General features: G+C 44.5%; 1 protein-coding gene across 1 annotated transcript in view; it reads left to right on the top strand.

The window, feature by feature from the left end:
- Positions 1–19,793, top strand: part of MEGF11 (multiple EGF like domains 11) — a 261,478-nt gene that overhangs the window by 211,135 nt on the left and 30,550 nt on the right. Inside the window, exons 16-17 of the mRNA XM_077828321.1 lie at positions 4,331–4,459; positions 4,574–4,807. Coding sequence (XP_077684447.1) covers positions 4,331–4,459; positions 4,574–4,807 — 363 coding nt within the window. The remainder of the gene's footprint in view (positions 1–4,330; positions 4,460–4,573; positions 4,808–19,793) is intronic.

Genomic DNA, 19,793 nt, shown 5'->3' with positions numbered 1-19,793 from the left:
GTGCTCATTGACCTTTGGAATGTGTACATCGTTCCTAGATAACCCTTGTCTTTCAGAATTACATGGACTGCCGCGTGCTTTGCATGCCACACATTTCATGCTATGGAAAGCAAAGAACGCAGGCTCTTCTTAGCCATGGGGGAGCAAAGAGCAGTTAAAACTGAAATGTCCCATTTATGAACCTTACAAGTGACCGTCTTTGCATCCCAGGGAATGATGGGATGTCCAGACAAAACCTGATTGGCAAAGCTGGCTCTGAACCATTCGACGCTATCCCAGCTGTAGCCATCAGGAGGGCCTCACTGCCCAAGCAGCCGATTCACACAAAAGAGTTTTAAGAAACAGGAGGAGGCCTGTCAAAGAGAGACATTTCTATTTATATCTCTGCCTTCCTTCCTTCGGGATTTCTATAGCACCCATCACCCTCTATAACACCTGCCATCACCCTTGCATCGAAGCATTTTAACCAGTCTTTTCTGATTTAGACACTGTGGGAGAAATTTTCAAAGGCACACAGGGCAGTTAGGCCCCTGACTCTCACTGAAAGTCCATGGGAGCTGGGCACCTAGGTCCCTTTTATGCCTTTGAAAAATCTCCCTCTAGTGAGCTGCTAGCACTGCAGTTTTGGGGAATTCTTTACTACCACTAAGGGGTGTTCATTGTGCACCACCCTATCACTGCCCCACGCCTGAGGATATCACTGCTACAATGCACTAGCCCCTGCTTGGGCAGCAGGAATCTTAGTCACCCTCTGACTTCCATAACCAATATGGTATTATAGCAGCTAGAGACTAGAGATTAATTTTAGGCACAGGCCCGGGCAAGGGGTAGTGTGTGAGCAGCCCCAGGTGGCATCGTGCCTCAAGGACAGCCCTCTGAGTAACAAGTCCTCCCCTGCTTCCTCCTTGCTTCCATGGATTAGTAATTTATTCCTGGTGTATATTCTTGCTAGCAAGAACTTGACTGCTCAGTTATGCTGGCCAGCAATTGAGGTCTGGGTGGGAAGGAGCAACACGACTCTGTCCACTCCCTTCCCCTTCCTACCTGGGGAGGTGGCAAGCAGAGAAGTAACCTCCCTTACTCCCATGTGCCTGGACCCAAGGTCCAAGTAGCCCACTTTGGGGATTTTTGCTCCTTAGTCCGAGTCAGAATGGAAACTAACTGAGCCATGGAGCCTTACATTCTGTTTTTGCTGCTGTTATTTCTGCTATGCCATCAGTGTGAACTTGAGGAACCTTTAGCTTTTATGGTGAAAATAGATCAAATGGACGGACAATAGCTTCTTACCAGTAGCTAAAGTAAGTGCATGGCATTTTTGGAAGGATGTGCATTTAACTAGAGTAGTGAGTGGTGTTTAACAATGGAATTAAATTACTTTGCAAGGATGCTGGCATTTGTGATTGTAATTGCTGTCAATTTCTTCCTGGCTTATTTAATACCGAGGCCCAAACAACTTCTTCTAACAACAAAGAATAGGGTAGTGGATACTGCATGTGTTGTACTTGAATAATTACCAGCTTGTCTAATGTAGTAAATCAAAAGAGAATTCCCACACACTTATTTGAATTCCAAATAGAGGGTGAAATCCAGCTCAACTTCCTCATGATATTAATCCAATTGATTTCTTTGCTTGCATACTGGTGTATGTCTATCTGATATTATAGAGACAAGATGGGTGCGACTCACTGGCGTGGCGCCTCCTGCTGGTCGCCTGGGAATTAGCTCCTTCCAGCCTTCGGCATGTACTCTGCAGGCCAGCGTCTCGCCTGCTGCTGGCCCCGTGTCCCTCCCAGACCCTGGTGCCCCTTACCCCGCAGTTCTGCCCTCTTCAGTACCCCTACTCTGGGTCTCCCCTCCCAGGGGAACCCCCAACCCTCTAAACCCACCTTGCCTCAGTGGCTACTGCCAGTCATCATCTAACCCCCACTCACTGGGGCAGACTGCAGTGTAATGGCCACCCACCATTGGCAAGGGGTTAGGACCTGCTGCCTTTGCCTATCTCTGGGCTGCCTCTCTGCAGCTCCTGTACCTTTTCATAGGCCTTCACCAAGTCCTGCAGCCTCGGGGTTTACCAGGCTGGAGCTCCCCAGTTCCCTCTGCCCTTCCCCAGCACTGCTCCACTTCAGGTACCTTGCTCCCAGGCAGCTCACCCTTCCCACTCCAGGGCTGGAGTGAGACTCCCGCAGCTCCTGGCCCTCAGCCCTCTTATAGGGCCAGCTGTGGCCTGATTGGGGTGTGGCCCCAGCTGTGGCTGCCTTCCCAATTAGCCTACCCTGTTGGTTCCTGGGGGCAGCCCTTTTCCAGGGCTGTTTTAACCCCTTCAGGGCGGAGTGGCGTGACCGCCCCGCTACAGTGAGGTAATATCTTTTATTGGACCAGCTTCTGTTGGTGAGAGAGACACGCTTTTGAGCTTGCACAGAGCTCTGCTTCAGGTGATATTGTAACATTTCTGCCAGAATTGCAAATAAAATCCTAGAAAATTATTTCCGCGAGCTTCTAATTATGTGTTTTTATTCAGCCTTTTAGATATATGTGTATATATTGATGCGATGCATTAATATGTTTGCTTGTATATGCATGCAAGAACATGTGTGTCTGTGTAACTGGTTTACTCAATATGCTCAGTTAGAGATTGTGTACAAGACTCTCATTAGCATGTTAGTTGTCCATTTGTATGCACACTTATTGCAACTGTGCGTGCAATAGGAACATAACCACATAGGAAATTCCATACCGGAACAGACTAGTGGTCTGTTCAATCCAGCATCCTGCCACCAATGGTGGCCAGTACCACATGCTGCAGAGGACGATGCAGTAGGCATTTATGGGGTAACCTGCCTTCACTGAAGGCTTCCTTCTCCCCCATTAGATGGAGCTTGCCTTATGCCCTGAAACCTAAGGGTTTCTGATGCTTCCCAAACTCGTTTTTATTTTTAGTATTTACAATCACTCTCCACATTCTTGATATCCTTATGAAAGGGTAAACTTTCTTGGAAACCAGCTAAGATCGGACACAGTAATTGAAGCATACAAATCCAAATACCCTTTTTGTGCCTCATTCTGAAAACCTAGCCTTTGAATTGATATCAAACTGCACTCATTAGAACAATTTTATTTTTCTCATCTAGGAATTTGCATGCATTAATGAGAGAGAGAAACAATTGTATAACTTATTAAATGTGTTACGAATCATTATACAGATACTGGCTGATATTGAATACTTAATATTAACATTTGGCTACAAGATGTTACTTATCTAAGGTTGACACTGGAAAGGTATCACCATGCTGTGCCACTTGTTCATAGTAAAATATAGGAAGTCCTATCTTAAAACCAGTAACATTTATTATAGAGAAACATAGCAATTGTATATGTATTCAATAATGTGCCTTCTCTATAAAGTAGTAGGAGTTGCCAGAACTTGTTTACGGGCTTTCTTTCAATTTGTTATTGAATGTTGCCTGAAGAAGCATAATAAGCTGCCTACAGATTTATTGTAATAGGCCATCATGGTAATTGTATGAATAAATTTCCCAGTTAGACATTCAATCATTTTGTCTATGATAGAAATACAGGAAGTCTAATATCATATAAGCAGAGCAAAGCAAACCATTCAGATGCTCAATTTTGTAATTCCATCTGCACTATTCTGTTTATCTTTTGGTATTAGTGGAGGTAATTATGAATGTATGTGGTGTTTTAGTAAAAATCTATTGTGTTCTTATAAATATACATTAAAAATCACATTTGCAACTCTTCTGGAAAAGTTCTACAGAATTTAATGGCGAATGATAACCTCTGTCTAGAGTTTTTAAACATCTTCTGAAATTCTGTAGAATGGACCTCATTCTCTATTAAATTCTGTGGGCATTTAATGCAACTGTTAGGGAGATTTTTTCATTTCTGTAGAACCCTATCGATTTCTTTTCCTTAAAGTCCTATCAGACTATTCCAGAAGGAGAATTAAAACCCACTGACTAGCACACCAGGCTATTGTTGTTGTTATTTGTTTGTGTTACCATAGCCCCTAGGAGTCCTAGTCATGCACCAGGACCCCAGTGTGCTGGGCAGTGTACAAACACAGAACAAAAAGACAGACCCTACCCAAAGAGCTTACAATCCTAAATATAAGACAAGAGACAATGGGTGGATAAGACAGGCAGCGTTGTACAAGTGAACAATAAATAAAGAATATTTACCTCCTGGATTAAAAAATATTAATCTGAACGCTGTGGGTGAAATCCTGGCCCCAATGATGTCAAGATTGGATTTCCCCCTTTCTTGATGAAAGTAATAAGGTTCTCTCCAATCCTTGTATTTGAATTTACAGAGTGTCCACCTGGATCATTTGGGTATGGTTGCAAACAGCTATGCGAATGCATGAATAATGCTACATGTGACCATGTCACTGGCACATGTTACTGTAGTCCAGGCTTCAAAGGAATCAGGTGCGATCAAGGTATGGTGAAATTCTGTGTGCTTTAAAAAAAAAAAAGTACTTTCTTAAAAAATAAATCTTGAAATATGACTTGTGCTAGTCAATTTACAGTGTGTTATGAATTATTTTTAACAGCGGCTCTTATGATGGAAGAATTAAATCCCTATACTAAAATTAGCCCCGCTCTCGGATCAGAGAGGCACTCAGTGGGAGCAATCACTGGAATTATTATTCTACTTCTAATTATTATGGTTTTGCTGGCACTATTTGTGTGGTATCGACGGAAACAGAAGGAGAAGGGGCATGACATGCCAAGTGTATCTTACACTCCAGCCATGAGGATGACTAATACCGATTACTCACTTTCTGGTAAGGGTCTTTTTATGATAATCAAATGGGGATTCACATTACTCTCTCTTGGAAAAAATGAGTTCGTTGTGTACAATGTGCAGTGCTTTGCTTCAGGAATAATTGTACCTATTCTCTTCCTCCAAATGCTGTGAGCTTTTACACTCACTAAGGGATTGGGGGGCACGCCCAACACACAGCTTGATATCAACTAGCTAGCATATGAAAAAATAACTACAGTATACTGCCTGGTACCATGGCATGATGTGTGCAGTGTTTAATATATAGGGCCCAGTCCGGCAGCCCTTACGTGGACTGCATTCCCCACTGAAGTCAATAGGAGTTTCCCCTGCGAGGAGCTGCAGGATCCAGGTTATTAAAGGAGACCAAAGCCCTGAGGTAAGTGGGAAAGCGGGATACCGGGAGGAAGCACAGGCAGGAACGTCTGGGAGGGGAGGGCTCCTACCTCATACTGAGAGGGAGGGGCGATCAGCAGGTTATCTCAAGTGCCTATATACAAATGCACAAAGCCTTGGAAACAAGCAGGGAGAACTGGATGTCCTGGTGAAGGCAAGGAATTATGATGTGATTGGAATAACAGAGACTTGGTGGGATAACTCACATGACTGGAGCACTGTCATGGATGGTTATAAACTGTTCAGGAAGAACAGGCCGGGCAGAAAAGGTGGGGGAGTAGCACTGTATGTAAGGGAGCAGTATGACTGCTCAGAGCTCCGGTACGAAACTGCAGAAAAACCTGAGAGTCTCTGGATTAAGTTTAGAAGTGTGAGCAACAAGAGTGATGTAGTGGTGGGAGTCTGCTATAGACCACCGGACCAGGGGGATGAGGTGGATGAGGCTTTCTATCGGCAACTCGCAGAAGCTACTAGATCGCACGCCCTGGTTCTCATGGGCGACTTTAATCTTCCTGATATCTGCTGGGAGAGCACTACAGCGGTGCATAGACAATCCAGGAAGTTTTTGGATAATGTAGGGGATAATTTCATGGTGCAAGTGCTAGAGGAACCAACTGGGGGGGAGCTTTTCTTGACCTGCTGCTCACAAACTGGGAAGAATTAGAGGGGGAAGCAAAAGTGGATGGGAATCTGGGAGGCAGTGACCATGAGTTGGTTGAGTTCAGGATCCTTACACAAGGAAGAAAGGTAAGCAGCAGAATACTGACCCTGGACTTCAGGAAAGCAGACTTTGACTCCCTCAGGGAACTGATGGGTAGGATCCCCTGGGGGACTAACATGAAGGGGAAAGGAGTCCAGGAGAGCTGGCTGTATTTCAAGGAATCCCTATTGAGGTTACAAGGACAAACCATCCCGATGAGTCGAAAGAATAGTAAATATGGCAGGCGACCAGCTTGGCTTAACGGTGAAATCCTTGCAGATCTTAAACATAAAAAAGAAGCTTACAAGAAGTGGAAGATAGGACAACTGACCAGGGAAGAGTATAGTATTATTGGTCGGGCATGTAGGAATGAAATCAGGAAGGCCAAATCACACCTGGAGTTGCAGCTAGCAAGAGATATTAAGAGTAACGAGAAGGGTTTCTTCAGGTATGTTGGCAACAAGAAGAAAGCCAAGGAAAGTGTGGGCCCCTTACTGAATGAGGGAGGCAACCTAGTGACAGAGGATGTGGAAAAAGCTGAAGTACTCAATGCTTTTTTTGCCTCTGTCTTCACGAACAGGGTCAGCTCCCAGACTGCTGCGCTGGGCATCACAGCACGGGGAGTAGGTGGCCAGCCCTCTGTGGAGAAAGAGGTGGTTAGGGACTATTTAGAAAAGCTGGACGTGCACAAGTCTATGGGGCCGGACGCGTTGCATCCGAGAGTGCTAAAGGAATTGGCGGCTGTGATTACAGAGCCATTGGCCATTATCTTTGAAAACTCGTGGCGAACGGGGGAAGTCCCAGATGACTGGAAAAAGGCTAATGTAGTGCCAATCTTTAAAAAAGAGAAGAAGGAGGATCCTGGGAACTACAGGCCAGTCAGCCTCACCTCAGTCCCGGGAAAAATCATGGAGCAGGTCCTCAAGGAATCAATCCTGAAGCACTTACACGAGAGGAAAGTGATCAGGAACAGTCAGCATGGATTCACCAAGGGAAGGTCATGCCTGACTAATCTAATCACCTTCTATGATGAGATTACTGGTTTTGTGGATGAAAGGAAAGCAGTGGATGTATTGTTTCTTGACTTTAGCAAAGCTTTTGACATGGTCTCCCACAGTATTCTTGTCAGCAAGTTAAAGAAGTATGGGCTGGATGAATGCACTATAAGGTGGGTTGAAAGTTGGCTAGATTGTCGGGCTCAATGGGCAGTGATCAATGGCTCCATGTTTAGTTGGCAGCTGATATCAAGTGGAGTGCCCCAAGGGTCGGTCCTTGGGCCGGTTTTGTTCAATATCTTCATAAATGATCTGGAGGATGGTGTGGATTGCACTCTCAGCAAATTTGCGGATGATACTAAACTGGGAGGAGTGGTAGATATGCTGGAGGGTAGGGATAGGATACAGAGGGACCTAGACAAATTGGAGGATTGCGCCAAAAGAAATCTGATGAGGTTCAACAAGGATAAGTGCAGGGTCCTGCACTTAGGACGGAAGAACCCAATGCACCGTTACAGACTAGGGACCGAATGGCTAGGCAGCAGTTCTGCGGAAAAGGACCTAGGGGTGACAGTGGACGAGAAGCTGGATATGAGTCAGCAGTGTGCCCTTGTTGCCAAGAAAGCCAATGGCATTTTGGGTTGTATAAGTAGGGGCATAGCCAGCAGATCAAGGGATGTGATCATTCCCCTCTATTCGACATTGGTGAGGCCTCATCTGGAGTACTGTGTCCAGTTTTGGGCCCCACACTACAAGAATGATGTGGAGAAATTGGAGAGAGTCCAGCGAAGGGCAACAAAAATGATTAGGGGTCTGGAACACATGACTTATGAGGAGAGGCTGAGGGAACTGGGATTGTTTAGTCTGCAGAAGAGAAGAATGAGGGGGGATTTGATAGCTGCTTTCAACTACCTGAGAGGTGGTTCCAGAGAGGATGGTTCTAGACTGTTCTCAGTGGTAGAAGAGGACAGGACAAGGAGTAATGGTCTCAAGTTGCAGTGTGGGAGGTTTAGGTTGGATATTAGGAAAAACTTTTTCACTAGGAGGGTGGTGAAACACTGGAATGCGTTACCTAGGGAGGTGGTAGAATCTCCTTCCTTAGAAGTTTTTAAGGTCAGGCTTGACAAAGCCCTGGCTGGGATGATTTAATTGGGGATTGGTCCTGCTTTGAGCAGGGGGTTGGACTAGATGACCTCCTGAGGTCCCTTCCAACCCTGATACTCTATGATTCTGTGATTCTATGAAAGTGAGGAATGGGATGACTGTGTTAATTGTGGGATTTTATCTGACAGTGGCATCTTCTGTTTTGGGAGGGAAGATCTGCCCCCTCCCAGTTGGTGTCACCACCTTCTCCGCAGCCCCTGCCTGCCATCCTCTTACCAGCTGATGAAGATGAGGGAGAGAAAAAACGAGCTCTTGTTATGGTGTAAAGTCAGCTTTAATAGTAGCAGGGCAGCCCTGTTCATTTGTTTTCTTTATCTCCCGTAGTTGGAGGAAGCTCTTCTTGATGGCTTGGCTAGGTTTTGGAGAAATTTACCTTTTCTTTAGTGACCTTTTCCCCCTCTTGATTCTTCCTTCACCAATATAGAGTAGGATGTTCCGTGGTGAATTCTCTGCTGGGAGATTGTATCCTGCCCCCTGTAGGGAGCTCCGTATGAGCATTAGCCCTCTAGCTGTGGTTTGTCCCTTAAATGGCCGAGTGGCTGGAGCTCCCTGCTCTTGAGATGAACAGAGGCTTCAGGAACTGGGGGAGATAGATGTAGCACATGTATTTTCACCAGTCCTGCATTGCCCTCGGAGTCCTGCTACTCATTGCTGTGTTAGACTCGCGGTAGCCACCGTGGCTACATGGAGAAATCATGCCCTGTGTGAAAGGAATTCTTTTGGGTGTGAATTGCTGCCAGTTTGTAGACAGAACTGACTATGAAGGACATGGAAGGAGGCCTGTCTGTGTCCAAAAACGTCTGAGCTGGTCAGACTCACTCACAGCTTGGATGTGTTCAGTCGCTGGGCTCTACAAAGGCATCAAGACTTCGGTTCTGATGGCATGTGCATGCTTTGCTATCCTAGAATCATGGGGTTAGAAGGGACCACAAGGGTCATCTACTGTAACCCCCAAAGATGAGACGGGGTGATATGCAGCATCTCAGACTTTGGCTTCTCATCTGCTCAGTCTGAGCTCTTATCTGGTCCACCTAGCCCTCCTCACCTGGTAGCTACAAGATAAAATCCTCCAGCAATAGTCCTCGGATCCCCTCTCCCTACCTCTCTTGTTGGATTTTAGTCACAATGGACACATCTCTCTGACTGAGCTGCCTATTTGTGTAAAATGTAGTGTGGGACAGTTGCCAAAGAGGGCTCCCCTGACCATCAGGCCAGAGACCAGCACAGTTTGGCATGCAATTTGCCACTTCAACAGAATTGGAAGAGCCAAGCTGTGAACCCCCGATAAGACAAGTGCTGATGGTCAATAGGAATGAAGTCAAAGCCAGCCAACCCTCGCCTAAGTGGAGAGGAACATTCTGATCCTCTCGGCCGGTCATTTTCTTTCAGGTCGGTTTTAATTTCTTTACAAGGCTTCATCAATTTAATTTATATGTTTGGTTTTATAATGAATGGCACCCAGTATGTGCAAGAGGCACATTGGAAAATGGAGGAATATTGCTGTAGTTTTGAATTGCTGGGCAGAGCTGGTCCAGCCAGACAGGGGAGTGAGAATTGCACCGGTTCCCTTTCCTCTTTGATTTGCTGCAAACGGAGAACGCAGTTAAACCTGATGGCCTCCCAGTCGGACGTTCTTCATCAAGTCAAAAGATCTGCTAGTGCTGGGAGTGGACACTGCCTCTCTCACCCCTGCAAGGAACACCTAACAGACCACTCCTCTGCCATGCCACACAGACAGAGCCGTTAAGATTGTGGCAGCCCAGGACTAGCCCAGGAGGCCTTGCTCTCTCAGGCTGCTGAATCTCTTTAGACCACATTCTCCATCCCCCCGACTTGTAACTTTCCATCCCAGGACTCATTATGACCTTGTCACTTGTACCTGGTGGCCTAGCTCTTGAGTAGCTACACATGCAGAGGGAAGGGGTCATCGGGATGGGTGACTTCCAGGGTGCTGCACAAATATATGGGCTCTACATCTTCCACATGCTGCAGCATCTGGGACACCGTCAGGACCTGCTGCAAAGATAGAAAATAAATCCTTTTACATGTGACAGTCGTGCCCTCTTCCAGGGTGATTCAGTTACAGGTTGACCTGCCAGCTCTTTGTTGTTCCAAGTAGCAGATACTGGGGCTCGGTGTCATTGCCTAGGCTTCCCTAGAGAGACACTGGATCATAATTACTTTAGTTCTTCCAAGTCCATCTCATCCTGTCTGGGGGAAGCCAGAGCTGGGGGTTTTTAGGTTTGGGTCTGGATTTGGGTGTGTTTGAATTTTTCCTTATATGATTTTTTGACAATAGAATTGTTATCGCGCAGGAACCTGTAACTGAGCAGGGTCAGCCAATCCTTTTCGCTAGGGTCACAAGAACAGTGCTCCCCTGCCCCCCCCCATCTCCCCGTGCTGGTAGGAAGATCTACCATGTTGTCTGACCTGGCTGTTCTATCCGCTCTCTTTGTGCAAATCTCCTGTTGGTGTCAGAAATAGTTCTGCAGAGTTGGCCTTCATTTTCGTAGAGCCTGAAGTGAAGTAACACATGGGGACTCCGTGCAACTCCCTGCCCAGTTACTACTGGGCCCGTCAACTCCTCCCCCAGCTATCTTCTGCCTGTCTGTAACTCCCTGAACGTTGACCCCTTCCCTCACCTGTTTGGGATGCTCAGCAGCCTCTGCTGCCTACTCCTTCTATAGCCCAGAAAGCCAGGAGGTGGAGCAAAGAGAAGGAAATAGGGGGCCTAGGGCATCAGACAGGAGCACAGATAGGGAAGGCTGGCAGGCTGGTTGGAGGGTTGGCGTGTGTATGATGGGAAGGGAACAGCGAACCTTGAGGTTCTCCAGTGCCACCACTCATGTCACAGACACCTCAGGCTGACACTGGAATTCTGTACCTGAATTGAGGGCCCAGTAGGATAAGGGCATTTCCACCCACTCCCAGGTACCTACAGTGACTCTCTCGTCCTCCTCACCTGTATGGAGCAGCTTCTTACCTAGCCCTAGCCATGCTGCCACTGTCTAGGAAGTATGAAGCTTCAGTGCCCAGGGACTGGATGATTTATTTGGGGATTGGTCTTGCTTTGAGCAGGGGGTTGGACTAGATGACCTCCTAAGGTCCCTTCCAACCCTGATATTCTATGACTTTAGTGGGAATTTGGCTGAATAAGGACTGCATGATCAAGCCCTGAGTGGGTCAGCTCCACAACATGGTTATCCTCTGTGCTGTGCACAAAGTGTGATGCCAAGACCATTATTTCACTAGTTTCAGAGTAACAGCCGTGTTAGTCTGTATTCGCAAAAAGAAAAGGAGTACTTGTGGCACCTTAGAGACTAACCAATTTATTTGAGCATGAGCTTTCGTGAGCTACAGCTCACTTCATCGGATGCATACCGTGGAAACTGCAGCAGACTTTATATACACACAGAGATGTTTCATATTCTCTGTGTGTATATAAAGTCTGCTGCAGTTTCCACGGTATGCATCCGATGAAGTGAGCTGTAGCTCACGAAAGCTCATGCTCAAATAAATTGGTTAGTCTCTAAGGTGCCACAAGTACTCCTTTTCTTTTTATTATTTCACTAGTTTCCTTTTCTGGCCTAGGGCTGCTCCTGTGACCGGAGTCTGTGTCTGCACCCTTTCGGCTCGCTGGCTCCCAGAGATGTACAGTAAACAATGAAATTCCTGTCCAATGTCACACATTATATTAGTTCTGAAAGATGGTGTTAGAGCTTTGACTTTCAAACATGATTGAGGCCAAAAATCCATGCTCCTGTGTAGTAGAGATTATAAAAACAGAGGGCCCCATGGGCAACCTTTAGACTATTTTGCATCAGTGGACAAAGAATGTGGCAGTAAAATAGACTCTCTGGTCTCAGATCTGCCTGGCTAACGATGGGAGAGAGAGCCATCTCAGGCAGGGGGAGCAAAATATTGGATCTAAGCTGCATCACACAGAACTGAAAGCAGTAGTTCTCCCCGAAGCTTGAAAGCAAGAACATACGCCCAAAGATGAGAACTATACGCTCGCTCCCAGCAGAGTATTTTAAACCACATATCACAGAACTAGAGCTATAACAGGGGGTCACATATTATTTTTACTGTGTGTGAGGGTCTGTCTACACTACAATTAAAAAGCCGGTGGCTGGCCTGTGCAAGCTGACTCGGGCTCCTGGGGCTTGGGCTCAGGCAAAGGGCTCGTTTAATTGCAACGTAGAGGTTTGGGCCCATGCTGGAGCCCGAGCTCTGGGCTCTTCCCACCTCGCAGGGTCCTAGAGCCAGGGCTCCAGCCTGAACTCAAACGAATTAAATAGCCCGAGTCCATGTGCTCCCGTGAGTCTCTGCATGGGTGTAGGAGTCTGCTGCTGCAGATCCTGTCACAGGATCATGGCCAAGCAATGGAAGAAAACAATACACTGGTGTGTGGTTTGTTTTTTAATTATTTCATTGCTTCCAAATTCCCTCTTTTGTTACCAGATTCTGTGCCTGGCTGCCACTGCCTCACTTGGAATTCTTTGGCCTGATTTCACCAGGGGACATGCTTGAGCAGATCCTTGTGTCTTCCTGTTGTCCCAGTGAGGTTACATGTCAATATGACTCAGCTGGATGTATTCACTTCCAGGCCAGGAGGTTATGCTCTCAGGGGTACTGCCCCATCTGATCTTTTGTAGAGGCTGTCTTGGTGAAAGCTAAAGATCCTCTGTGTTTTAGAAGAGAGGGGGAACCCAGATATCCTGGGGAACATTCAGTCTCTCAATAAAGCAGGTTCAAGGCTGTGTGTGAACTCCTGTATTTCTGATGAGCACATAACGGCTACCACGTTTATGTTCTAGTTGCAGTTCTCGTGTGCAGTTGCACAGTGGTGGCCATGACTGTTAAATTTGATTGTAAATGTCACAGAATTCTAGTCCTAAGGATGGTAAGGTCCTGGCAGGCCAGCTAGTCTCCCTGTCCCCTGCAATGCGCAGCATTGTCCGTACTGTATATTCATTCTGGATCTGTCTGTCTACATATTTAGATACTTATCAAGCCCCTCGCACTGTCGTAGCTGAGTACTTAGGGAAAAGAGTTTAGTTATTGGGATGCTATGGTTAAAGACAGATGCACAAATCCTAGCTGAAGGAGGTTAAATACAGAAACCTGCAAACGAAACACTATGTAAGAGGTGACCAGAATACAGTACACCAACTTTAATCCTTCAGGCCTGGAATCACAGTACTCTGGTGTGATGTACTTTGTTGGCAGTAGGGTCACAAAAATACCTGAAACTGAAAGTTTGTATCACGGTTAATGTAAGAATTCAGCTCTGTATTGCAGTCAAAGTATATTTGCTGCCATCAACTCTTCACTAAATTGCTCTGGGTGATCCAGCAACAAGTCTGCCTGGTCAAAGGTGTAGGTTCATGTGTGGCCTCTTTACTCCATATTCTGCCCTAGCACTTCTGTTCTGTGCACAGTACAGATGAAAACGTTTACTTAACAACTGAATACTTTGCAAACTAGATCTCCACAAGATGTCAGCAGAGCAAAGTACATGTTCACATGAATACGCACATGTGTTGTGTAAAACTAATCTGTTTGCTCTTTACAGGTCTTGGCCTCTTGTGCTGTTTCTTTTTTAACCTTTCTAACCTATCATCCTTTCCTTTGCTATTCAAAGACACATTTCAACAATTTATTGTTAAACTGAAAAAAAAAAATCTGGATTGGTGTTTACAGGAGAATTGCCAATATCAATACCATGCTACTCTTGGTAAAATATTTTGTACAATGAATAAGTGTGTTCTTAATTAACAAAAGAAATACAGAAATGTGCCTTTAACTCACCAATACAATTACTGAGGTTTGCATTTCAGTGGTATAGAACTCCTTCCTTTAAGCTTTTGATCAAAGACAGCTATAGAAAATATGTTTAACCCTTTGGTACAGACATTTACAGGACCTTTCTTTCTAATATTATACACTCATTGTAATAAAAGGTTGTAATTAAATGTTTCATAAATACTATTTTTGTAAACTGACTGTTAGATGGTTTAATCTATAGAAGAAAGTGTGTGATAGACTTGCCATTCTCCAAGTTTTGCATTTCATCTTTAAAATATAATGCACTTTGTCTACCAGAAAATAGTTTTTTTTTAATTGATCATCTTCAAAAAGATAAAACTACATGTTGCTTAAATATTTTGCTTTTGTGGCTGATTTGTAATCGTTTGTATGTTAATAGTAAAGAGCTCCACACCATCCTTAAGTCAATACAAGATAATTTAACTGATCTGGAAATGTATGATATATCTACTAGTGTATGCTTATCAGTTTCTGGAACCTGATCTTCCCTAAAGTGTATTACCCATTTGCGACTTCCAAAGTATCTTTTTGGCTTCCAAAGTATTTTGTGATGACTTGTTTTCTTCCCAGATGTATCTCAAGGTAGCGGCAGTGTACATTGTTTTTCCAACCCAAGCTACCATACTCTGTCATGTGGTGTGACTTCACGCTTCTTTACCAATAATCTGGATGGAAACAGCTCCAGTAAGGTAGATATTATCACACCCCACTGTAGCAATGTTCTTATCAGTTCAAGGAAATATTCCACAGTAATGCCTTTTGACTGCTGATTTTAAACATTCTAATAACGAAGCATCCTAATGCTTCAGCCTAAGTTACACAAAAAAGGTCTGCTGTCCCATATGTGTATCTGCTTGATCTCTGTGCATGGTAATTGGAGCCTCAGCAACAAGGGGACAATGGAGCTCAACGTTTTAGCAATCTGAGTTTACGTCATGGAAAAACCATCGAATTGCTGTCCTGGCATTTATATAAATTTAAATCTCCACTTTTTAATAAATCAAAAATAAATGAACGAGCCATAAATTCAATAATCCGTATTACTTCACTGTTAGTTGTTTAACTGATCAATCCCTGTGCAGAATACCCAGACTTCAAGGAAAGTTGCAAGAAGTTATCTAGCCCCTTGGTGGACATTGTGCTAAGGGACCACCAGCAGTACTTACTGCTGCTCAGTAGGGGTTCTTTCAGGTTGAGTATAATGCCCTTACATTGTGCAGTATCTTACTCAGCGCATTCCCATGGACTTCAGTTGGACTTACTCGCAGTCTACGGTACTACTCATTGTGATTAAAGGGTTCAGAATGTGACACCTTGGCATGACATTTAGACACTGTTCAGTGGTGAGAATAACTCTTCCTGTGAGGCCACACCAAGCAAGCGATTATTTTAGGGAAAAGTTGTAATTGATTTAACTGGGGTTGTCTGCTCAAAAAGTGATGGTCTCCATCATTCTGAGCCAAATGTAGCTCTTCTAACCAGAAAGCCACCAGGGCAATATTAAGAAAAAAAGAGTAATACTACTGTAAAGGATATGCAAAATGCTTCCATGCATCCTCCCTCCTGAATACTAAAAGAAAATCTCATTCCAATATAGTAGAAAATTTGGCTCCACAGATGTCGCTGAGAAAAGTTAAGGCAGATATGTAAATAATGGAATTGCCTTTTCAATAGATTGATTGATTGATTTTTGTTGTTAATGCATTATTTTTTGCATGTAGATGCCCCCCTCCACATTTTACGCTTTTGCTCCCCAGATTGAAACTGCAAATGCTAATAGTTGTGAAAACTGAGGTTTATCTCCACCAGCGTGAGCCTTCACAGCTAATTCTTCTGAAATAATTGCAATGAATTCTGCAAAGGTCAAAGCAAGCACCTAGCTTGGTTTCCCAGCCAAGAGTGTCAGTTTGTCACCTCACCTCTTAAAATATTCAGCTGCTGGAAGGGCATAAAACCCAGAGAACGTTTTAGACCAGACTGGAAGCCATTCCCTTTCCTTTACTGCCCTCTGTCAATCATTCAATTAAAAGGTTGTCACGGTGTTTTAAATGGAAAAACAATGGATTTTATATTTTTCGTAGTGTACTTATGAAAATATATGGCCTAGCTTTTCTTCTAGGTTCCCCACTGTCTTTCTTATTCCTGAGAATGTGCTACAGCATTGTATTAGATAGGCTGGCCTCTAATGTGCTGCTTCTCTATATAGTTTTCTAGACAAGTAAGACAAAAGAGCGTATAAATCCCCTAACGGCCACCTTAATGATTTTCGTTTCCTAAACCGTTTGCCTGATGCCATCCGCGCTCTCTGCAGTGAAATGTGTACACTTTGTACTTGGAGTACATGTCCATTTACAGTGCAGGCTGAGGCACAACGGTCCCAGGGACAGAGCACAAAAAAGTGCGAGAAGAAAATGACAGGAATTCCCTGGGGTGTTGAGTGTGCCTAGACCAGAGAAAGTTGGATTTATAAGCATCCCTGTACTTGATAAGAGGCAGCAGGCCTTTGAGGCACTGAGCTGGAGCTGTTCTAAGATTCCCGTATTAGAGGGCAGGGGGACAACCTGGGTGGAGGGGTAAGAGGAGAGGACAAACCTTGGTCCAGGTTGGGAACTCTTTTTCTCTCTAGTGATGTCACTCTCTCCCCATCTCTCCTTTCCTCCCACTAGCAGTCTCTTATTTTTCCCTCCCTCTCCTGCTCCCTGCTGTCCCCTCCTTTTATTAACCTTTCCATTTCCCCCCCCATCCCTTTACCTGTGTCCTGTCTCATCCCCCCTGCATTTTCTCCATCTTCCACCCTCTTGCCTGTTTTCTCTCCTCCCCCAGTTCCTGTTCTGTGTTCCCCCCTGCTCAGTGTAGCCTGCAACAGCAGAGAGTCAGTTTCACTGAATGTAAGGGAGGTCAGGATACTGGCCAGATTGACCGGGAAACAATGTAGGTGGGGATGGCTTTAAGCAGAAGCAAAATGAGGAGCCATTAGTGACTCCTCTCTTGTGGGAGGGTCTCACCTTTCATGCCAGACTTCAGTCTGAGTGACAAGCCTGTTTTTCTTTTCTGACAGTGAAACTAGAAAGAGAAGAAATATTGCCAGACCCCCATCCTTCTCCAGCAGCAGAGGGGGAGGCATCTTATGTCCTGATTTCCCCTTTTGCAGCTTGGGACTTGACAGTTGCTTGGGCCTTGCAGATTGTAAAAGTAACCCTGAAGCTAGAAGCTTGAGTTCAGTGAGAGAGAGAGAGAGCCTGGTCTGGTTGCCAGTGTGAGTCAGCAGAACAATTCTGCATCCATATGCAGGGTCCTAGCTCCTGACTCCAGGGTGAGGCAACAGAAGGGCTCTACGCCTCTGTACAGGTTGTGACCGTCAGACACGCTGTTACACTAAGTTAACATCTTCCTTCCATAAGAGTGAGGTTACTAATCAAATTACTTGGGTTACTTGGGTCAAATTCTGCTGCCACTGAAATCAATAGCAATATTTCCGTTGACTTCAGTGTGGTCAGAATTTCACCCTTTGTATTGTCTCTACCTGTCTCTTGGGTTGTTAGCCCCTTCAGTCAGGGACTATCTTTATTTTTGGGTCTTACATGGAACCAAGCATATAGCTGGTATTTACCAAATCAGAATAATGATTCAGGTTGTGCTGTTTTTGGATCAGATTTATCCCTGGTATTAACTCCATTGGCTTCCCTGCAACTGGGCCATAACATTTGCTGGGTCAAAACTTTCCAGCGTGGATGAATAAAGTTGGGCATTCAATTCCATATCTGCATTCTTCATGTCGGTCCTTTTAGTTGCCTCCCCTGATCTTTAAATGTGCTGAAGACCCAAACCTCCCATTGAGTTTACTGGAACCACTCATGGGAAGGAGGACTCCATTGAGTTCACTGGAACCACTCATGGGAAGGAGGACTCCATTGAGTTCACTGGAACCACTCATGGGAAGGAGGACAGCTAGTGCTGTTAAGCACGGCAGCATCAATCCCGTAGGCTCCTGATTTTTCTGCAGCTGTTAAAGCAGTTGCTACACTTCACCAAAAGCTTCACATAAAATTAGAAATTGCAAAATAGAGGTCGCTGGGACACCCCACAAGTTAAAATTAACTTGTTCGCGAAAAAACCTCATTAAAGTAGTTTTGACTTCAATTTACCAAAGAAAGGAATGAAAGTTGCAAATATGGAACAAGGAGGCTTGTGCTCACTTGGTCCTTGGACACGTATACAGAGACTTAGGCTGGGACTGTGAAAGGCTCCTAAGGGCTTGATCCTGCTGCTACTAAAATCAATGGCTAAACTGCCATTGACATCTGTGGTGCAGGATCAGTGCCTAAGGGAGTTAGCTACTTAGCTAATGTTAAGCTTCTTCAAAAATTCCATCCGTGTCAGATTGCAAATGGTTGGCCAGATAGTCCTAGTGATGTTTATACTCAGGCTAGACTCTCATTGATCTCAATGGAAGTTTTGCCCAGATAAGAACTAGATTTCAGCCTTATATAAGTTTATATGCTAGGATTTTTATTCATCGGGAAAATTTACTATAAGAGGGAAAAAATTCCAAAAACAGTTGCTCTCCACGGAAGATGAAAAGAATATTCCATCTTTGCAGAAAATAACAACTTAACGTAGAACAAAAAGACAGTTGTAATCAGACTTCACACAATTACTGCATTGTAAAAACTCAGAAATGGCCCACAACTATTTTATTTTCTTTTTTAAATCAATTCTGGTCCAAAGCTCTTCATGTCCAGTTTTTGTTCAATGGGCTGAGTTTAAATCATCTTGAAAGGATTAGATTTTTATCAGTGAATGCCAGTAAACGTCAATCACTCCAGTCTATCTCGCCACCCAGCTGAGCCTGCCTTTGTGATAGATGGTCCTTTACACCAAGAACCACATCAATATTCAGTTACTCCCAGTCCCAAAGGACCAGTCACTTGCCTCAGTTCAATTGCACCTTAGATCTCTCACCAAAAACAACACTTGTAGCCAACCCTATAATAAGCTATATAAAGATTCCTTAAACAGGAGAGTTGTTTACAAGGTTAAAGCAGATAAACATAGATATACAAATGAGTTATTCAGAGTAACAGCCGTGTTAGTCTGTATTCACAAAAAGAAAAGGAGTACTTGTGGCACCTTAGAGACTAACCAATTTATTTGAGCATAAGCTTTCGTGAGCTACAGCTCACTTCATTGGAGCATCCCATGTCAAAATAAACAAAGCAAATATCTTTAAATCAAACTCTAATAAGTCCTCGAGCAGCATTTTTCGTACTTTGCCTAGCTCCATTTCAATTATTATCTGGGGGAATATTTTTTTATCGGTTCATGTGTTCAGTGAAACTGACATTTACCAATACAAATCTAATCCTTCCACGCCTAGTTGCAAAGCTATCTGCTTTTCAGTGATTGATTGCTACTTGTCTGCGTTTATGACTGTGCCATCCCTGCACATGGCATATGATCATCTCTGTCAATGCTTTCCTTGGTTTAAAGAGAGAAAAAGGAAATGCTGAATAAAAACTGAATGACTCCGATCTCGTCTATTAGTTCAGTCCAGATACGCAGAGGAGCCAGCCCAGGTGCGAGCATGTCCAATCACCAGCCACTGTTCTCAGGCAGAATGACTGTGATTAGAAATGTCACATGCAACCAGAAGGTTTATCATCTTTGTTTCTGCTTCTGTCTATCTTTTGAGGATGAGGGAATGAGAAGAGAGGCTGAGAGGCTGGCGGGGAGATGACTAATGGACTGATAACAGATTTTAGCTTTGCTGGCTAGGCAAGACAGAAAATTTGAAGGAATAGAATAAAGCAACAGACATTGCTACTGTTGCTCTGTCTGTTCTATCTAATGTTAGATTAATAGAGTGTTAGGCTTTAAGGCCAGAAGAGATCATTGTGATG

This window comes from Eretmochelys imbricata, chromosome 10, assembly GCF_965152235.1.
Source record: "Eretmochelys imbricata isolate rEreImb1 chromosome 10, rEreImb1.hap1, whole genome shotgun sequence".
Taxonomy (NCBI): Eukaryota; Metazoa; Chordata; order Testudines; family Cheloniidae; genus Eretmochelys; species Eretmochelys imbricata.
The sequence above is the reverse complement of the archived record's forward strand: the minus strand, read 5'-3'. Positions and strand labels throughout refer to the sequence as shown.